This window comes from Euprymna scolopes, chromosome 41 (genome assembly GCF_053919585.1).
Source record: "Euprymna scolopes isolate OS-2025 chromosome 41, ASM5391958v1, whole genome shotgun sequence".
In the NCBI taxonomy this organism is placed as follows: Eukaryota; Metazoa; Mollusca; class Cephalopoda; order Sepiida; family Sepiolidae; genus Euprymna; species Euprymna scolopes.
The window spans coordinates 31,405,328-31,427,487 of NC_136522.1; the positions used below are offsets into that span (position 1 = coordinate 31,405,328).

At 34.4% G+C, this 22,160-nt stretch overlaps 2 protein-coding genes across 2 annotated transcripts in view; both read right to left on the bottom strand.

Moving 5' to 3' along the window:
* Positions 1-3,963, bottom strand: part of LOC145266649 (cysteine repeat modular protein A-like) — a 110,060-nt gene extending 106,097 nt beyond the window's left edge. Inside the window, exon 1 of the mRNA XM_080122575.1 lies at positions 3,960-3,963. Within this exon, the coding sequence (XP_079978701.1) occupies positions 3,960-3,963 (4 nt within the window). The remainder of the gene's footprint in view (positions 1-3,959) is intronic.
* A 1,041-nt stretch (positions 3,964-5,004) lies between these two features.
* The window catches only part of LOC145266650 (sushi, von Willebrand factor type A, EGF and pentraxin domain-containing protein 1-like), a 31,589-nt gene continuing 14,433 nt past the window's right edge, over positions 5,005-22,160 (bottom strand). Inside the window, exons 4-7 of the mRNA XM_080122576.1 lie at positions 18,830-18,985; positions 11,489-11,653; positions 7,817-7,978; positions 5,005-5,177 (exon numbers count right to left, since the gene is read on the bottom strand). Of these exons, the coding sequence (XP_079978702.1) occupies positions 5,005-5,177; positions 7,817-7,978; positions 11,489-11,653; positions 18,830-18,985 (656 nt within the window). The remainder of the gene's footprint in view (positions 5,178-7,816; positions 7,979-11,488; positions 11,654-18,829; positions 18,986-22,160) is intronic.

The window sequence follows — 22,160 nt, forward strand, 5'->3', positions numbered from 1 at the left end:
AAAGGGGAGGCATCCAAAGTAGGAGATTGGGAAGCATGTTCACATTGGATTAAACTTTCTGAATGTTAGTATAGGCAGGAAAACAGGGAGTAGAAGGAAATTTCAAAGGCAAGTTGGCTGATGAAAAAACTCTTAGAGTAGAAAGTTCCGGTATTAATGAACATTTACAGCAGAGGGGTGAGCTTTTGCTGCTAATTAAGTGGGTCAGATGTATTCTCACCAAGGAGGTACAAATGCAGTAAATTTATTTGAACAAATTCCATGAAAGTTCATGAAACAAGTATAGGGATGAAACACTGCTGTAATGTGACAAGGACTGGAGATTGATAGATAGTGCGAGGTCTATTAGGCTATTAGGTTAAAATCTTGTTTTGTTCCTTGTCTAAAAGTAGTTGGTACACCTGTCCAGATGCAGCGACAATACTTCATACATGGGCTAATTGTGTCTTTATAAAGACATAGGATACTGGCAGATGTGAAAAGTTTTCTAACCCGGTAAATGGATTCTACATTCTTCGCAGCAGACTTGGCAATATGTTTGGAATTCATGTTGCTTATGAATATTAAGCAGACGAGTTTGAACGTTGGAAGTCTTTTTCATATGGTTCAGCTATTGTTTTGGATGTGGGTGCACCTTTAGCTTGCCTGCATGTTTTAAATAGAGTGTGGTGTCATCAACAATTATACCCATCTCGGATTCAATTGAACTTAAAGACGATCAAGTTGTAGTCAGCTGAAAAACAGGCAAACGGCAGAGAGTTCCACAGGCGTGCAGTTCTAGGAAAGAAGCTTTGTTCATGGAATCTACGTTTTGATTTAAGCACAAATAAAGAGTGGAGAAAATTATTGACAGTGGTTTCAGCTAAACGGGTGTTTTTCATGAAAGATTGGTAAGAAGGGGTCCAGAGATTGCAGCTCAGACGAGCACTTGCCATGGAAATAACGATAAAACAAAGACAGGCTCGCAACGTCCCTTCTTTGGGAAAGAGGCCGCAGGGAAAAGAAAAGCCCCCCCACACTAAGCTACAAAGTCTATTTTGTACTCTGTCAAGACAGGATAAGCTGCTTCTAGCAGCTCCTACCCAGACGTGGCACAGTACTCCATTCTTGGACATACTTGACTTTTATATAGATAGAGAATTACATCAGCAGTGAGATATCTGTTGGAGCGGTAGAAGGACCCCAGCATTTTTCCAGCGACCATGGCAACAGATTTGATGCACATGTTTCATTTCAGATCAGGAGCGAAGCTTGTCAAAGCATGAAGCTTCTCTAAGACGAAAGCAATCCTTTTCAATTGATGCCAGATGGGGATCAGAGCGTTGATGATGTAAAGATAGAAGCTTGGTTTAAGATGCATTAAAAATAACCAACCACATCTACCCTCATTTTACCATGTGCTCAAGATCAGAGGAGAGAGAATCAGAGAAAACTTGAATCACGAAGAAAGTTGGGCATATGATGGACCCCTGAGAGACTCCAGCATTAATACTATGAGCTTCTGATCAACCACTACTCTTATGAGCCTATCAGAGAGAAATGATTTAATAATTGAGAAGACATTTCCAGCTATACCATAATTGGAAATCTTGTAAAGTAGGCCTTTATGCCACACTCTATCAAAGGCCTTTGATATGTCAAGAGCAATTGCCCTAGAAAGGAAGCCTTTGTCGAGAGATTCACTAAACATATGAGACATAGTAGAACAGAAAACATATTGCATGTCACTAAAAGGTGATTTCTGTTGAGGTGGATTTTATTTTCTGACAAAGGGAGAAGAAAAAGCTATATTCTAGGTCGGCAGTATTTTTATGTGAACAGTCGCCCCCGTGACATGTTGGAAATTTTCTCTTCCTATCTCTATCCTTATGACAATGTCACTAAAAAGGGTGCTGGAGGAAAACGTTTTTAACTGGGTTGACATTATCCACCTGATAATCAGGGACCCGAACCTTGGATTAACCACTACGGAGGCTGTCTATTAGCAGGTTCAAAGTACTGGGGCAGCTGTATTGACATTTGGTGAATTGATTCAAGAACCATGCAGTAGCTTTTGTTAGGCTTTTTGTTGAGGCTTTTTGTTGAGGCTTTTTATTGAGGCTTTTGTTGAGGCTTTTATTGAGCCTTTTTGTTGAGGCTTTTTATTGAGGCTTTTTTTGAGGCTTTTTATTGAGGCTTTTTTTGAGGCTTTTGTTGAGGCTTTTTGTTGAGGCTTTTTGTTGAGGCTTTTGGTGAGGCTTTTTGTTGAGGCTTTTGTTGAGGCTTTTTGTTAGGCTTTTTGTTGAGGCTTTTTATTGAGGCTTTTTTTGAGGCTTTTGTTGAGGCTTTTTGTTGAGGCTTTTTATTGAGGCTTTTTGTTGAGGCTTTTTGTTGAGGCTTTTGTTGAGGCTTTTTGTTGAGGCTTTTGTTGAGGCTTTTTGTTGAGGCTTCTCGATGCCATATTACCTTACTATGGCTGCACCAAAACATTTCTCTTTTTCTCTCTTACTTTTTATTTCTTACTTTGTCTCTCTGCTTTGCTCTAATCAAGTCTGTCGACCTGTTCCACAAATCCCAAAACTGGCATTGGACCGACTATTTTACTAAGTTCGTGATTAAATGATACTTTAACTTAACATCAAAATCTGACTCTCAAGATCACCATGGGCATGAAATATGTGCCTACATTAAAGATGGCTTTCCATGTGGAAGGGACATCTGCATACATCTGTCTTCTTTTGTGGCTGAGCGCAATTCGAGCAACCTTCCCTCAGTTATTGGAATATATTCTGTTTCCTGAACACCATCATCATCATCATCGATACATTCATTGCTCATTCCATGAATGTATGTCCTTGATTATGTGTCTACTGGGAACATCTTACCAGGATGGTATAGAACAATCACATTGTAAACTTGCAACCGCATTAACATATTTTGCAGTCGCTTTGGGCATTTCCCCAATTCTTTTTTCATTATTGCTTCCAATGATTTATGATCAGTCAGTACTGTAACCTGTTGACCAAATGTGTATTGGTGAAACCGTTCACAGGCATAAACCACTGCCAATAGTTCTTTCTCAATCTGTGCATATCGGGTTTCTGTGTCTGTAAGTGCTCGGCTAATATATGCTAAGGGTTGACCTTCTTGTAGCAATGCAGCCCCCATTCCTTTCTCACTTGCATCACATTGAACGACCAATGGTTTGTTGAGGTCATAGTATCTCAATACTGGTTCTTCACTCACCAACCTTTTGATTTTCTCAAAAGCTTCTTCATGGATCTGTGACCATGGCACATCCGCCTTTGTTAAGTTGCGAATTGGAGCCATCACGTCAGAGATATAGGGCAGAAACTTTGCCAAATAATTCTCGAATCCTCCCAATCGTTGCTCTCCCTTAATGTCTGTTGGCCGTGGCATATGTTTTATGGCTTTTATTTTCTCAGGATCTGGAAGTAAACCCTCACTGGTTATCCTGTGACCCAGAAATGATACAGATGTTTGCTGTAAATTCATTTTCTCAGCATTCAATCGCATCCCACGATCACGACATCTTTGCAACAGCCTTCTGAGTTGTCTATCATGGTCTTCTGTTGCTTCTTCCATCATTTTACCAATCCTGACCACTAGAAGATCGTCTGCTTTGTTGATGATTCCTTTCAAATCGGCCACATTATTATATAGTTCTCTTTGAAATATTTCCGGGGCTGGAGCAATTCCAAATGGTAAAACCTTCCATCGAAACCGACCATATGGAGTGGTAAAAGTGGTCAAGCGATTGCTGGCTTCATCTAACTTCAGGTGCCAAAATCCGTCCCTTAGATCAAGAGTTGAGAAAATTTTGCTATCAGCAAGTTCTGGGAGGAGATCGTCCAGTACTGGAAATGCTCCCGTTTAAGATCCTTATTTAATGGTCTGGGGTCAATACATATCCGTAACTTTTCATTTTTTTTTTTGATTACCAGTGATAAGGCACTTACCCATGGTGTTGGCTCGTTCACTGGTTCAATTACCTTCTTTTTGACCAGTCTTTCTAATTTGGCTTTCACTTTTCCCTTGATAGCCACTGCTATTCTTCGAGCTGCTGCAACATGTGGTGTTACGTTGGGGTTCACCTCCAGATGAACCTCTCCAGGTAACGTACCCAATTCTTCCTGGAATACATCCTGAAATTCGGATATGATGCTCTCCGGGTGCTGGCTGCTGTCTTTTTGAGATATGTTTGTATCCCTCTTAAATTTGTCATTGTTCACACTAATGAATTCCATTTGCTGGATGGCATTCGCTCCAAGTAGTGGATGGAAGTCTTCCTTTACAATGACAAACTTCACTGCATACTTGAGCCCGGTTTTGGGTTTATCATTTTTATCCGACGTTCTAACGGTTTCATTTGTGACCCGTTCCACATGACAATGGTCTTATTGGACTGCTCAAGTGTTTTTCCCGCCACATGTTTCTCGTTCAGGATGTTTACTGAAGCTCCACTATTTAGCTGAAAAACAACTGGCTTTCCTTTGACCATCATTTCTGCCTTTATCACTTCAGGTCTGATGGAATTGATTTCTTCTTTCGTGGTCACACTGTCCACGTGTCCATAGTCCGAACCATCATTACTGCTATTGCTATCATCTTGTTTCCCAACAAACCGAATATTCTTTTTTCTTGATTTGCATCTTTTTGCAAAGTGGTGCTTTCCATTGCATTTCAAACCCGTCTTCCCAAAAGCTGGATAAAACTCTTTTCCGGGTTCATGTTGCAATGCACACGCCCTACACCCTCTGTTACTTTCTATGGTTGTTGGCCTTCCCTTAGGCTTCAAGTCCGCTCTGTTAACTGCCTCGGGTCTCAGAATTATCGACTGTAGCGTTGCATTTTCCGATAGTTTGCATATGTCTATGCATCTTTGTAAGTCCAAGTGTCTCATTTTAAGCAGTTCCGCTTGCGTGTGGGGGTTATATACTTCAAGAATTATCTGGTCTCATAGTATGGAAGAGATGCAATTCTCACAGAAATTGCATGTCTTTATCAACGTACGGAGTGCTGTGATAAATGCTTCCACTGTTTCACCTTCTTGAAACAGATCTTATATGTGTAAAGCATATTTGCAAGTGCCGTCATGGCCGTCTTGTCGTCCTTGGGTGTGACATTGCCCCGTACACTGCTTCTAAGATCGTGCACGTTGTTCATGTCGCAATGCACTGTATTGTGCGATGAGACCTCTCCATTATTTTGTTTCCGAAGTTAATTTGCATACCGTTAACGGCCTTTGTTATCTTGCGTGTTCTCAGCATTATGAGTTTATTCAATTTCTTCCAGGTATTTAAATTTATTATCGAAAGGTCTGAACGCGAATCGAGTTGCATTTTTATTTCTTTATCATTAATTTTTATAGTCACATATTTTCGAAATTCTTCTCTTTCTTTTCATCTCCGCCAAACACTCGGAATTTGTGCTTAATTTTATTTCTGCAATGAGTCTTATTTTGTGTCCTATTTTTTTTTTACATATTAAAATTTTTCTTGATAAATATGGACAGTCCTTAACCCAATGCAAAATATCACATCGATTACATGGAGCCATTGTCGTAATGCTTAGTTCCAGACAGTATTAAAGTCACAGGGGTTTTATGTTATTATTATTATTATTATTATTATTATTATTATTATTATTATTATTATTTATTTATTTATTTATTTATTTATTTATTTAGATACTAAAGAACAAACGTACATGTATATTTGTTTTCGGTAGAAAACTATCCCTACGTGAATTTAATAATAATAATAATAATAATAATAATAATAATAATAATAATAATAATAATATATACATATATATATATACATATATATATATATATATATATATACAATATAAAATCTTCTCATTGAAAATTTATTCATATTTAAAAAAAAAAAACATGATAAGCCTATAAGAAAAATATACAAAATTTTAATTATCCGATAAAGAGTACAAATAAACAAGAAAACCCTTATTCCATGGAGTTTCGAGGAATGCAATTCATATCATCAGAGGGAAGAAGTTTACAAGATATACAATACATTTTGCAGGTTAATGTATTAAAGGAGGCAAACAATATGAAAGTAACCATATTTTCATCAAAAAGTTATTTACCAATTATTGACAGTTTATAGGGATTCAATGAGATTAAAAAATAAGAAACGGGGAAAGGGGAGAAAGGGATCCAAAACCCAATAAAAAAAACGATAAAATTCAGAAAAGGAAAAATCCGAAATGAGTCCATTAAAAATTCATAGGTTATCCATTAGAAAACAGAATTATAAATGTCCATGGTAAAATACAGCTTCCAGAAAAATCATTCGTTAATGGAAAGTGAAGTTCATTTCTTTTTATATAACATTTTTTTTTTTAAGATATGAATAAGGAAAATGGAAGCGATAAAGTGGTGATTCAAAATGAAATTGAAAAATGGGTTGGTAGGTGAAAGAGAAGAAAAACGAAAAAAATAAATAAGAACAGAGAAGAGGAAAAATATTGGGAAGCTGAAAAAAGAGGGGAAAAAGAGAGATACACATAGTTAAGGGAGGATGAGAGTCAGTTTTGGGAAAGAAACTTTGTTCATGGAATTCGTGTTTAGGTTTAGGAACCGATAGAGAATGAGGGATTTTATTGAGATTGATTTTGGCTACATGAGTTTGTGTGTGTGTGTGTGAAAAATTGGCGAGGAGGGACCATAGATTGGAGCTCAGTCGAATACTTGCCATGAAAATGGTGATAGAGTAGAGACAGGATCGCAACGTCTTTTTTGTGGAAAAGAGGTTGCAGAGAAGAGAAAAGGGTCATCGCCTATTAGATTACGAAGTCTGTTTTGAACACTGTCAAGGCAGGATAGGGTGCTTTGAGCAGTTCCTGCTCAGATTGGGCAACAGAACTCAATGCTAGGACATACTTGGCTCTTATATGGGTAGAGAATTGCTTCTAGTGAGATATCTACTATTGCGATAGAATAATCAAACCATTTTACCAGCGACCTTGGCAACAGATTTGATGTATGTGCTTCATTTCAGGCCAGGAGTTAAGGTCAAACCAAGAAGTTTGTCTAAACATCAAGTATCCTTATAGCGAGAGCCGTTCATTTCAACAGCGGCCAGATGTGAGTCCGAGCGTTGATGATGGAAAGAGAGATGCTTGGTGTTCGATTCATTAAAATTAATCAGCCACCCTTTTCCCTGTGTTACCGCGTGTTCAATATAAAAGAAGAGAGAATCAGAGAGATCTTGGTCCCTACTGCTCCTGAAGTTTTATTTATTCAAAAGAAACCCACTAAAGTAGTTGCCTAATTTACATATTCAATTAAAGAAAATCTATTTTTTAATAATTTGCTTCGTGTTATTAATCGATTTTAGTAATAGAGTCGGTTAATTGTTGTATTTAGAAATATTATTTAAAGTTGTTTTATTTTACTTTAATTTATTTTTAATTATTTGCTAAAGCCAACATAAATAAAGTTACTTCCGTTTATTTAAAAAAGATTTATGAATAAAATTCAAATCTAATTCAGCAAAACGCGGCTCACAGCTGTTAACAGAGGAATATTTAAAGAGGACCAAAGAAATGTATGTATGTATGTGTGTGTGTGTGCGTGCGTGTGTGTGTGTGTGTGTGTGTGTGTGTGTGTGTGTGTGTGTGTGTGTGTGTGTTTGTACGTGTGTATATTTTAATCGCAAAACACTTACGACTTTGCCTCCTGATCGAATTGGGAATTTTCCAATGAATGACTTGAGACTAAAGTTTTTGATATTTTTAATAGTTTTAAATTTTGAAAAAAAATTAAGATAATGAATCTTATACTTACATATACAGTCTGCTTGGCTTTTTGATTGTGTCGATAAGGTTGTATAATTTTCTGGACATTCAAAGCACAAGCCTGTGGTGACATTCGGCTGAAAATAACCTTGCAGACAATCTTCGCATTCATTGACTGCATCGTTTCGGAATTTTCCAGCTGGACAAATTCCTGTGAATAAGAAAGATATATATTAGACAAATGGGCAAACGCTTACTATGTGTTTAGGCAAATCATATATAAATGCTTAATATGTGTTTAGATAAATCATATATAAACATTTACTATGTGTTGCAACTTCAATAGAGTTAGGCCGAGCATGAGGACTGAAAGACCGTTTTTAAAAAACGTTACGTCACAAAATATTTCATCATAACTAAAAACATCACCTGATATGACAAAAATTATATAAAAATGGAGCATGCAGAATATATATTACTCTCACGTAATGCTAAGTTGTAGTCCCCTGGTCTTGGTCTATTTGTTCTGAAAAAAGTGGTAGTAGGAAGGCAGGCTCAAACCCATACCGCAAAGGAGGAAGAGAACGGGGAAAACTTGACGTCTTTGCTGTTACGGCCACCGCCAAAACGGAAGTGACTTTTGTTTAAATTAAGGCTAGATAATCGAAAGGAGAGGATGATTTTCGAAAATATCAGCAAAAAAGCGACCCTCCCCCTCTTAAAAAAGTGTGCAGTTGTTATTATGACCCCTTAACATTTATTGTTTTGGGCTCAAGTCAAGTTATTAAGTTAAATTCATGTGCAAGGAATATATGCCTAAAATTTTAATTGTTTATACCCAAAATTCGTGGAGGAGTTTGGTAGAGTTCTCAAAGGTCGAATCGTTGAACTTTGACCCCTTAACAGCCAAATTTCTGGCCGAAGGCGGATTACAAAGATGTTCCCGCATCTCAGTAACCTGTGTATCAAATTTCAAGTTTGTAGACTTAAAATTGACAGAGTTATTGCGTAGGGAAATGTACACAGACACTTCCCTTATATATATATATATATATATATATATATATATATATATATATATATAATATTTTTTATTTTTACTTTTTTTATTATTTTTAAAACAGTAATCTACGTACACGCGTGTTTCGAGAACTTTCATCAGCGTAATTCAACTGTTTCTAGAGATCGAACTTCAGACTATCTTTCCAAAGTCCTGCGCCTTAGCCGTTATGCCACGAAACCTAGATGAATTTACCGTTTATTTTTATCGCTTATAAATTTAGATTTGTTTTTTTTCAAATGATAGATTCGGTTAATAATGGCTTCGCCTCGAAGCTAGATTTTAGAAAGTTGCCCTAATTAGTTTGGACGTATATATAATATATATGTATGTGTATGTACATATTAATATATATAATATATATGTATGTGTATGTACATATTAATATATATAATATATATGTATGTGTATGTACATATTAATATATATAATATATATGTATGTGTATGTACATATTAATATATATAATATATATGTATGTGTATGTACATATTAATATATATAATATATATGTATGTGTATGTACATATTAATATATAAATTAATAAAAAGTAGCGTTTCCTTCCTGTCTTAAAACGGTTGAATTTGGAAACGACTTTTTCGTTCTTTTTCGAACGAGAAATAGCCGTTAATTTATAAATGAACATAGCGTTTCTCCTCATAACATCTTATATCCTTTGAATTCTTATTCTCTCTTGGAATAAATAATATCGTTAGAATTCAAAAGATTAACCAATTAAAGGCGCGTTTCTTCATTTTTATTTACTGTTTAATTTTTAATTTTTCCTTTATATGTGTATATGTACTTTGTATGTACCTTGAAAAAAGTTTTTTAATATTTTTTCATAATATTATTTTGTATTCCTGCACGTTACGAATTGAAAACGAATAAAGAAAAGTTGTAAGCTTTTATACTTCTCGAATACATATATATATATATATATATATATATATATATATATATATATATATATATATATATATATATATATATATATGATCTTTTATCTTTTTTTTTTTTTGTATTTTACTTCAATAAGTTTTAAGAGGTCAAGGGGCTCCCTCCTGGAGCTAACACTTGATTCTGTTATGATTTAAATTTATATCCGAAGGCTCTTTTAAGAATAGATAATGTTCCTTTTATGGCTGCTATCTGTATTTCGTTACAGCTTGGTCTTCCAGGGATCGCTTCTAAGTATTTTGAAGATTCTTTTTTATTAAGCCAGTTGCTCCTATTACAATCGGTATAATGTTTATTTCTTTCAGAGACCATGTCGATGTGTGTGCCTGTGTGTGTGAAACTAGGCCGACTTTTTAAAAATTTCACACAAAAGTACTTTAGGTTTTGTATCAGAATCCCTCCAATAAATATCGATAATCAAAAAACTCTAATGAGGAAAGGGCAGTTCGATTCTAACCAAATTTAACGAATATTGTGATGCTATACTCAATCCATCTGCTAGGAATTAGGAAAGAAAAGAAAAAATAATAATATATAACAAAAGAAAACGGAGTAAATTTATCCGGTAACAAACGAAATAGAAAATAGGATTCATGATTAGACAATAGATAGGAAGGTAGACAAAAGAAGACATGGGATTGTTGTCAGGGTGACGGTAACAAAAGTATGGAATAATGGATGTAAATATTTTTAGATTTGATTTGTGGGTACTTTATGATTGACAATGACGTTTATAACGCCGATACTAAGCAAGGGGTTAAAAACTAATAGGCGATTCCACAGATTTCGATGAAAATAAAATTATTGGATGTTTGGAAGATTCGTTTATCTTCATTCAATCCCGGCCACTGTCGAGTTTCCCTGATATCTATCTATCTATCTATCTATCTATCTATATATATGTATATATATATATATATATATATATATATATATATATATATATATATATATATATATATATATGTGTGTGTGTGTGTGTGTGTGTGTGTGTGTGTGTGTGTGTGTTACGGGAAAAGATAAATTTCTAACAGAATGTGTATTTAGAATAATAGGCAAAAGACCATAATAGAACTCATCAAATTTTACACAAAAACATGAAAAATATTGATTCGATATTTCTTTTCAATTAGAAAACTTCATAATGGAATAAATATTTATTTTGTTAAAATCAGTTTCAATGTACAAAGATTGAAAGAGGTAGTGGATGGAGATGGATTTTTGAGATAGTGGGTAACAGTAAAGGGAATGTTTAACTTGTAGTTATCGTTATGTATTTTTAATGGTGGGGATGGAGGGAATATGATTTGTTAAAGTTTAGGTTGTGACTTTGTAAAAAAGGGGAATCTGTTGTGAGACTGAGACGCAATTCTGCTATCACATGATGAGGAGTAACGTCGATGGTACCACATTGTTGGATGAGCATGTCTAAGGAAGGGATGGAACTGTTACATTAAGTTTTGAATATAAATTTTATTGTAAGTTCTATAATCAGACGTTTTCTTTCTTTTTCTTTCTGATTTCTATACCGATTCATACATTTAGAAATATTTTTTACTTTCCAGTTTGAGATATTTTTCCGTTCTTCATTCTCTTTTTTAGCTTCATTGATTCAGACACTGCCAAAACGTAATATTTTCCCCATGATTTTTAAAAGAAGGCAAACACTTGTTATAAAGAAACAGTTTTATAATACTTACGTATTGTGCATTCTGTTGCACCTTCTCCGTCCGTTGTGAAATTTTCAGGACATTTAGTACAGAGAGCAAGTGGGTCAAGCAACTCTAGAACACGGAAAAATCCCTCTGGACATTTAGAACAGGTATCAGCCGCGTTTTTCTTCTCAAAGCCCGATTTACAATAAACTATAAAATAAAAATAAATAAAACAAAATTAAAATCTTTGCAGTTTTATTTTTCTTTGCTTGTCCCTGTTTACCTGTCTTTTCATGAAGGCAACGTTAAACACAATTTGAATTTTTATTGTGAGAAATATTCAACTCCTAAAAAAAGGCACTCTGCATTAATTGCCTCAATTTTGAAAAACCTTTTCTTCACACTAAATAAGGCATATTGCAACTGAAGCATAAGAAGCTACTGTGATTGGGACTAGATTAAAGGGGAGGCATCCAAAGTAGGAGATTGGGAAGCATGTTCACATTGGATTAAACTTTCTGAATGTTAGTATAGGCAGGAAAACAGGGAGTAGAAGGAAATTTCAAAGGCAAGTTGGCTGATGAAAAAACTCTTAGAGTAGAAAGTTCCGGTATTAATGAACATTTACAGCAGAGGGGTGAGATTTTGTTGCTAATTAAGTGGGTCAGATGTATTCTCACCAAGGAGGTACAAATGCAGTAAATTTATTTGAACAAATTCCATGAAAGTTCATGAAACAAGTATAGGGATGAAACACTGCTGTGATGTGACAAGGACTGGAGATTGGTAGACAGTGCGAGGTCTATTAGGCTATTAGGTTAAAATCTTGTTTTGTTCCTTGTCTAAAAGTAGTTGGTACACCTGTCCAGATGCAGCGACAATACTTCATACATGGGCTAATTGTGTCTTTATAAAGACATAGGATACTGGCAGATGTGAAAAGTTTTCTAACCCGGTAAATGGATTCTACCTTCTTCGCAGCAGACTTGGCAATATGTTTGGAATTCATGTTGCTTATGAATGTTAAGCAGACGAGTTTGAACGTTGGAAGTCTTTTTCATATGGTTCAGCTATTGTTTTGGATGTGGGTGCACCTTTAGCTTGCCTGCATGTTTTAAATAGAGTGTGGTGTCATCAACAATTATACCCATCTCGGATTCAATTGAACTTAAAGACAACCAAGTTGTAGTCAGCTGAAAAACAGGCAAACGGCAGAGAGTTCCACAGGCGTGCAGTTCTAGGAAAGGAGCTTTGTTCATGGAATCTACGTTTTGATTAAGGTTAAGGTTTTGGTTAAAGAGTGGGGAAAATTATTGACAGGTGTTTCAGCTAAACGGGTGTTTTTCATGAAAGATTGGTGAGAAGGGGTCCAGAGATTGCAGCTCAGACGAGCACTTGCCATGGAAATAACGATAAAACAAAGACAGGCTCGCAACGTCCCTTCTTTGGGAAAAAGGTTGCAGGGAAGCGAAAAGACCCCCCCCCCCCACACACTAAGCTACAAAGTCTATTTTGTACTCTGTTAAGACAGGATAAGCTGCTTCTAGCAGCTCCTACCCAGACGTGGCACAGTACTCCATTCTTGGACATACTTGGCTTTTATATAGATAGTGAATTACATCAGCAGTGAGATATCTGTTGGAGCGGTAGAAGGACCCCAGCATTTTTCCAGCGACCTTGGCAACAGATTTCATGCACATATTTCATTTCAGATCAGGAGCGAAGCTTGTCAAAGCATGAAGCTTCTTTAAGACGAAAGCAATCCTTTTCAATTGATGCCAGATGGGGATCAGAGCGTTGATGATGTAAAGATAGAAGCTTGGTTTAAGATGCATTAAAAATAACCAACCACATCTACCCCCATTTTACCATGTGCTCAAGATCAGAGGAGAGAGAATCAGAGAAAACTTGAATCACGAAGAAAGTTGGGCCTATGATGGACCCCTGAGAGACTCCAGCATTAATACTTTGAGCTTCTGATCAACCACTACTCTTATGAGTCTATCAGAGAGAAATGATTTAATAATTGAAAAGACATTTCCAGCTATACCATAACTGGAAATCTTGTAAAGTAGGCCTTTCTGCCACACTCTATCAAAGGCCTTTGATATGTCAAGAGCAATTGCCCTAGAAAGGAAGCATTTGTCGAGAGATTCACTAAACATATGAGACATAGCAGAACAGAAAACATATTGCATGTCACTAAAAGGTGATTTCTGTTGAGGTGGATTTTTTTTCTGACAAAGGGAGAAAAAAAAGCTATATTCTAGGTCGGCAGTATTTTTATGTGAACAGTCACCCCCGTGACATGTTGGAAATTTTCTCTTCCTATCCTTATGACAATGTCACTAAAAAGGGTGCTGGAGGTAAACGTTTTAACTGGGTTTACATTATCCACCTGATAATCAGGGACCCGAACCTTGGATTAACCACTACGGAGGCTGTCTATTAGCAGGTTCAAAGTACTGGGGCAAATGTATTGACATTTGGTGAATTGATTCAAGACCATGCAGTAGCTTTTGTTAGGCTTTTTGTTGAGGCTTTTTGTTGAGGCTTTTTATTGAGGCTTTTTTTTTAGGCTTTTGTTGAGGCTTTTTGTTGAGGCTTTTTGTTGAGGCTTTTTGTTGAGGCTTTTTTTGAGGCTTTTGTTAGGCTTTTTGTTGAGGCTTTTTTTTTAGGCTTTTTATTGAGGCTTTTTTTAGGCTTTTGTTAGGCTTTTTGTTGAGGCTTTTTATTTAGGCTTTTTATTGAGGCTTTTTGTTGAGGCTTTTTATTGAGGCTTTTTATTGAGGCTTTTTGTTGAGGCTTTTGTTGAGGCTTTTTATTGAGGCTTTTTATTGAGGCTTTTTGTTGAGGCTTTTTGTTGAGGCTTTTATCGAGGCTTTTTGTTGAGGGTTTTTATTGAGGCTGTTTGTTGAGGCTTTTTGTTGAGGCTTTTTATTGAGGCTTTTTGTTGAGGGTTTTTATTGAGGCTTTTTGTTGAGGCTTTTTATTGAGGCTTTTTATTGAGGCTTTTTATTGAGGCTTTTTGTTGAGGCTTTTTGTTGAGGCTTTTTATTGAGGCTTTTTATTGAGGCTTTTTATTGAGGCTTTTTGTTGAGGCTTTTTGTTGAGGCTTTTTATTGAGGCTGTTTGTTGAGGCTTTTTGTTGAGGCTTTTTATTGAGGCTTTTTGTTGAGGGTTTTTATTGAGGCTTTTTGTTGAGGCTTTTTTTGAGGCTTTTTATTGAGGCTTCTCGATGCCATATTACCTTACTATGGCTGCAACAAAACATTTCTCTTTTTCTCTCTTACTTTTTATTTCTTACCTTTTTCTCTCTGCTTTGCTCTAATCAAGTCTGTCGACCTGTTCCACAAATCCCAAAACTGGCGTTGGACCGACTATTTTACTAAGTTCGTGATTAAAGGATACTTTAACTTAACATCAAAATCTGACTCTCAAGATCACCATGGGCATGAAATATGTGCCTACATTAAAGATGGCTTTCCATGTGGAAGGGACATCTCAAGAGAAGACTCAAAAGTACTCTACGTGTGCTTCCGGGTTGCATTTATATTTGCCATCTATCGCCCCCATAACAGAGAGGTTACTATATTTAAGAACATATCTGAGAAAATTGACCACATGCCATTTCTATGAAGACTTCAATAGGTTAGCCCATGCAAACAAGAAGATGATGAGGGGAGGTTCTAATTATTTACGAATCCACCCATGTGCCAGATACTAATGGTCAGTATGCAAGTCTCCTATACCTTTTTCTCAATACTTGCCCTAAGCTATGTTTATCTTTCAGTTCTGTCTTCATCGGGATCTTCCGACCACTCGGTTGTATCAGTTAAGATAAAAACGAAATGTAATGTCCTCAGACGTACCTCCATATTGTACAGTATATCGATCCTCTACGGCTGACTGGGATAGCTTTATATATTTATATCAGATCTACCTGTATGTTCCAAGTTTTAAAAATGTATCCTCTATATTATTAGATTTGACAGTATGGTTAATTGTAGGTAAAGACTGCTTCATACTCTTATTAATTATTAATTAATTATGCCTTAATTTGCCTACATTTGTATATATAGTGTCCTGGCAAGCCAGCTTCAATTTTGCTGCTTTGGAGTGAATTTTTTTTCTTGATTGTCCTCCCTGTTACCTTGCCATGCCTCTTATATTTGGATATATCTATAATCGTAGCGAAATTGAATATTGAAATGTTCATATCTTTGGTTCTATTGGAGGAAACTACATGTAAATTGGAAAGCTTTTTGAAAGTTATAATAATATTCTATCGTTAAAATTTTATGAAACTATATTTTAAAACTAATACAATATGCCCAAATTCGCCTAACTTGTACATATATAGTATCCTGCGAAGAACTTTGTGTTTGAGTTCGTTCCCTATAGACTCAAAAACGGCTAGGCCGATTTTATTACAGTTTATACGAATGGGTTTTATGTGCCTAACAGTATTCTGAGACAGGTTTCGCATCAGAATGTCTTCAATAAGTACCTATAATCGATAATCAAATTAATTCGCTTAAAAACGAAACAGGTGATTTTGACCAAAGGTAACACCTTATACAGCTTAACATCACAAATGCACCTGAGAAGTTTTAGTATCACACAAATCGAAAGGCTCGTCATAGGAAATCAACAGTACGTTTTTAAATATGACAGGGGCGCGTTTGAAATTAATATTTCTGTTTAGAGTAAAACTGAAGTATGATGCTTGACTTTTGCATTTTAAACTTTTATTTAATTAATTATATAGAAGAATAATTTTATAAAATAAACAGTGTGTTCTTTACATTGTAATTTAGACTACGATGTGTTGTTAAGTAAGTCACTGTGAAAGGCATATATATATATATATATATATATATATATATATATATATATATATATATATATATATATATATATATATGTACGTATATACAGTGATGATCATATTTATTGGCACGGTAAAATAAAAGTTAAATTTTGTCTAATAAATTCTAAAAAAGGGATTAAATTAAAGAAAATAACAAAGTATATTATGTATTTTTAACTGGCCTTTCCGATGCAGCAATCGGATTTTAGAAAAAATAAATAACAAAGGAACAACAAACATAATTGCAAAAAACCCTTGTTCAAAATTATTGGCACGGCTTTGTTTTTCTTTTAGTATCAGTATAATATCAATCAATTTCCGGTTTACGTGCTTTCTGAACTTTTTTATAGCCATATTATGCTTGTTTAACGCTAATTCAGTGAATAATTTTTTTCAGATAATTTTTAGATAGCGATTTATTTAAACTATTATAAGTGACTAAATTATAATTTTCAATCGCCATGGTTAAAACTAAGGAACACAGCGAAGACGTCAGGAAGCTTGTTGTAGCATGCCATACCAATGGGGAGGGCTATGATAAGATTTCAAAGAAGCTAAACCTTCCCAAATCCACTGTTAGAGCCATATTAAACAAGTTCAAATCGCAAGGCCACGTTATGAGTTTAGAGGGTAGAGGGAGAAAAAGGATTCTTTCCCCAAGAGATGAACGGAAAATTGTTCGACAAGTAAAACAAAACCCAAGGATCTCTGTTGGGGAGATTGTTGATGAACAGAGCACCTCTGGAGTGAATGTATCTCGACATACAGTTGGTAGAATTTTGAAGAGAGCTGGTTTAAAAGCATGTCGTCCGAGAAAGACTCCCTTATTCAAGCCTATGCACCTGAAAGCAAGGCTAGCCTTTGCAAAACGTCATATTGATAAAGATGTTGCATTCTGGAAACGTGTTCTATGGACTGACGAAACGAAAATAGAGTTATTTGGCCATAATAAAGTGTCTTATATTTACAGAAAATCTGGCGAAGCTTTCCTGCCTAAGAACACCATACCCACAGTGAAGCACGGTGGAGGCAGTTTGATGTTTTGGGGATCCTTTGCTGCCTCTGGACCAGGGCGACTTGTTAAGGTCACAGGTAGCATAAAAAAAGGAAGATTATGTTAAAATATTGGATGAAAACCTGAAAGACTCTGCTAAAGAGCTCTCACTTGGTCGTCGTTGGTGGTTCATGCAAGATAATGACCCAAAGCATTCGGCTAAACTGACTAAGAAATGGCTTGAGGACAATCATATTAATGTTTTGGAGTGGCCATCACAAAGCCCAGACCTTAATCCAATTGAAAATTTATGGAGAACATTAAAATTGAGGGTAATGCAAAGGAAGCCTAAGAATCTTATTCAATTGGAGGATTATTGTCAGGAAGAGTGGGCTAACATTACTACTCAAGAGTGCAACAACTTGGTTGTAAACTATGAAAAGCGACTGAGGAAGGTAATCAAGGCCAAAGGCTATACAATTGATTATTAAATAAATCGTGCCAATAATTTTGAACAAGGGTTTTTTGCAATTATGTTTGTTGTTCCTTTGTTATTTATTTTTTCTAAAATCCGATTGCTGCATCGGAAAGGCCAGTTAAAAATACATAATATACTTTGTTATTTTCTTTAATTTAATCCCTTTTTTAGAATTTATTAGACAAAATTTAACTTTTATTTTACCGTGCCAATAAATATGATCATCACTATATATATATATATAAGTAAAACAAATTAATTACAGATCACGTTTTTTTTCCGTTTCGTATTTTTTAATTTTTTTTTTAAGTATCATTAAGTATATAGTTTTTTTCTTTTCCTATTGGGGTTTATGAATTTTTGATAACTCTTGAATCAAAAAAAGAAAACCGGTTTTCACTAAACGAAAATGAAATCAGGTTGTCTTTTCTAGGATGACAATTTTATCCTTCAACCCTATATTAACAAGAAAAATGTATTTCTATTCAATTTCTTTAAGATAAATGCTTAATCCATCTCAAAATGTTGTTAAAATGAAGACATTTCAATAATTTTTAGTTTAATAGCGACACCAGCAGTTAAAACGTTTGATAAAGTACATTGCTCTACACCATTGTCTTCTGAAGAATAATTTCTTTTTATCACTAGCCGAAGCTTTCTTTCAGTTTAACTCATATAACAAAATTTTTTTAAGTTTAACTCATATAACAAAAATGCTTTGAAAGTTTAACTCATATAACAAAAATTCTTTGAAAGTTTAACTCATACAACAACATTTTTTTAAGATTTAACTCATATAACAAAAAATTTTAAAATTTAACTCATATAACAAAAAAATTTTAAAATTTAACTCATATAACAAAAATTTTTTAAATTTAACTCATATAACAAAAATTTAAAAAAATCCTTTTTTATTTTAGTTCATTACGTTTGTGTTTTGAACGCGTTTTTTTTCATAAACCCGGGTAATGCCGTGTAGACCTGCTAGTAAAAATATTTTCACTTCAATCCAATGTTCGAATATGCAGATTCGAAACCTACCTTCACAAAAAGAATTATCTTTGTTACCATCTCCACGTGTCCATGTATCTGAAGGGCATTCAATGCAGAACTCTTGCCATATTTCATCTTGATATGTTCCAGCAGGACAATTACGACAAATGGTTCCATTCAAGAATTCCCCTTGTTTGCAAGCGGCTAAGAATATTAAAGAAAAACAAAATAAATATATTTCCAGATATTATTTCATGATTTTACTTTTGTTAAATACTCAGCTAAAATGAATCATTCGACCTCAGTACCAGGAAAATAAACCTATTCCTTTTTATCCACCTCAAATACTTTTGTATTTTTTGATCTGTTGTAGCTAAGGAATATTTGCTCGTCATGCATGTAAAAGCGTTATTCAAACTCAGTGTTACCAAAATAATTTTAGTTCTTTTAGAAATTGACTTTCAAACTAACCTATCTCTAGCCAGGTCATTTTTTTATCCCTTTTTCCCTCAAGTTTATCCTTATCACTTCCTCCCATTTTTACCTATACCTTGTCCTGTCACTGACATTGCTATCTTAACGGTTATACATTTACTAACCCAAAATAAAAATAATAAAATGAAAATGAATTTAAAAATGAGTTATTCCCCTCGCAATGAAAAGACAGACTTTTCTGCCCTTGAAGTGAACAAAGTCGCCCATAACAGTTATAACCATCACATACTTTAATACTGACTTCATTTATCTTAATAAAAGGATTTTGTGTTTGAGGTTTAGAGTATTTTCAAACAACAAATTCAGTCTGGCGTATAGATTATTTGCGGATTTTTTTCATATATATATATATGTATATATATATATATTGTGTGGATAAAAAGTTCATTGTGTTTTTTAAATTCACGGGGCAGTTTACATTATTGGACTTATATTTTAAGGTATAAATCTACTATTTTAAAAAGACATCATCATTTCTATTCTGACGTCATTAAATAATTCCTTTATAACACCAACATAGTAGAATGTTTGTTTCACGCTGTATAAGACGCCATGATAGCGTCTTCTTATGAAGAAAGAACTAATAGTGTCTTTTGTGTGTCCACAATCAATGTTACTGACTAGATTTCTTGAGGATATATACAACTGTACTGACTTGCATCATTCATTTGGTATTTAACTGCGATTGGAAGTACACATCGGGATAAGATCTGAATCTTGACAATCAATCTGCCAGAAACTGGGCCATTGTAAGGCTAAGACATCTGTTCTGGGCTTTGCTTCTCGGTTTTTGGGTGGAAAAGTTTATTGTTGTTTTTTTTTGTCTGAGGCATTTGCATTGGGGATGCTGACAGAATTATGCAGATATTGTTTACAGGATCAGACGGCTCAATCTGTAGGGGTGCTGGCTCAATTTTGCCCAATCTTCCGTTCACATGTCACATTTCACCAAGTAGGGAGGGAGGTAAATATCAACATGGATGTTTTTCTTTTACGTGTTTATGCAACTTTAAATTTGTTGATGAAGCGGGTTCTTTTGGGGCACTTTTGGCTGCAGTGTCAGCCATATCATTTCCTTGGCTTTCTATGTAACTTGGGATCCAACAATTTATAATATCTTTGATGTCCAGCAATGATATTATTGTACATTTTAATGATCAATGGGTTATCAAATTTTCTATTTTTCAATGTTGTTGAAACTCACAAGGATTGGAAAAAAATTATCAAGTTATTTCTTTTACTTTGTGAGATGCTAAACCTGTGGCATGAGATATAGATTCATTTAGAAAAAAGTTGTTGGATAATTAACCTCTCATATACAACTGTACACTCTGCTTCTTTCTTGTTTTTAAGTCCGTCTGTGAATATAGTGGTATTCAGTTTTTGTTGGTATAATTGCAATGATTGTGAAATGACTTGCCTCAGAAACGTCCATACATCAAGCCTTTTGTAAAATCCATTTATTTAACAATAGAGAGACTAAAATGGCGATGTGCAGTTGAGTTTATGCTAAAGGTTCATATGCAAATTTGATAATCCTGGACTACATATATATATATTCTATGTACAAACGTTTCATTATTTGGAAAAATTCCAACATTATTTGCAGTCTTAATAGTTTTATGTACAACTTTTGGTTTCTTAAAGTTAGAAGAGCTTCATGCACTTCTACATAAAACCTTTTTATTGGAAATGTTTGGAAAAATCCTATTAGAAGTTTCAATTTATGTCAGTACCAGCAAATTCATAGGTTTGGTATAATAGTCATTTGTCAATATCTTTCTTCTGATGCGAAGAACGCATTTCTTGTAAACTCTGCAGATTAAGAAAATCTTAATATTTCTTATTTGAGTATCCTGTCGAACACTAACTTCATGTAAAATATAATTTACAGTCTAAAATGGTTCTCTTCTATGACACGCTTTAATTTCTAACTTAGTTTTATTGAGTTATTTTTATTTAGTTGGGATTACTATACAAATACATAAATAGTAGTATTTATATTCACTCTGAGTTTACAGAAGCTTTTGGCTTGTAAACTTACTTTTTACTTCATGATTTATATGATATACTAGCAGGCCGCATTCGTGTAACAGTTTGCAAATAGATAACTATTTGATGATTCCCACGTACCAATTTTTAAATTTTAACCCCTTAGCAACTCTTTTTTCAGATGAAAACAAATGAAAATCATTCCACATGTCTGATTATCCTATATACCAAATTTCAAGTCTGTAAATTAATGATTCGTTGAGTATATAGGTTGAAAAGTGTCCTCACGCATATTATCACTTATATTCTATCTATCTATCTATCTATCTATCTTTATATATATATATATATATATATATATATATTATTCTTTATGTAAATATAGTCATATTTTGCTACGATGTGCAGACCGTTTCTATCATATTTGATCTCATCAATCAAGAAGAATTAAAATACAATAATTAAAAAGGTTCAAGACCATTTTCAAATTTTGATGAGAGAAAATATGCCATGACTGGTGTGAAGCAAAGTTAAAGTTCTTATGGGTTTAAATTAATTGCAAAAATCAACTTTCAGCTAAAGAATAAGGATAGTTTAATGTGAAAAGTTAGAGAGAGTGATAATAAGGGGTAATATAAAGATATAGAGAGAGTTATGAATACACTAAGAGGAAGAAAAGGAGAAAGGAAGGGTGCAAACGGTTTGCATGTATTTAACTGTTATATCCTTACATTAAATAAGAATACAGCAAGAAACACGGGGTCTTGTGTGCAAGACAAAGGGGTTTATTTACAAGGGAATACATGTGACATAAGAGTTACTCGACATCTTTTCTCATTCTCTTTCTGTCTTTTTTCCTTCTCTGTCAGTCACGTGAGAGGGTCAATATATC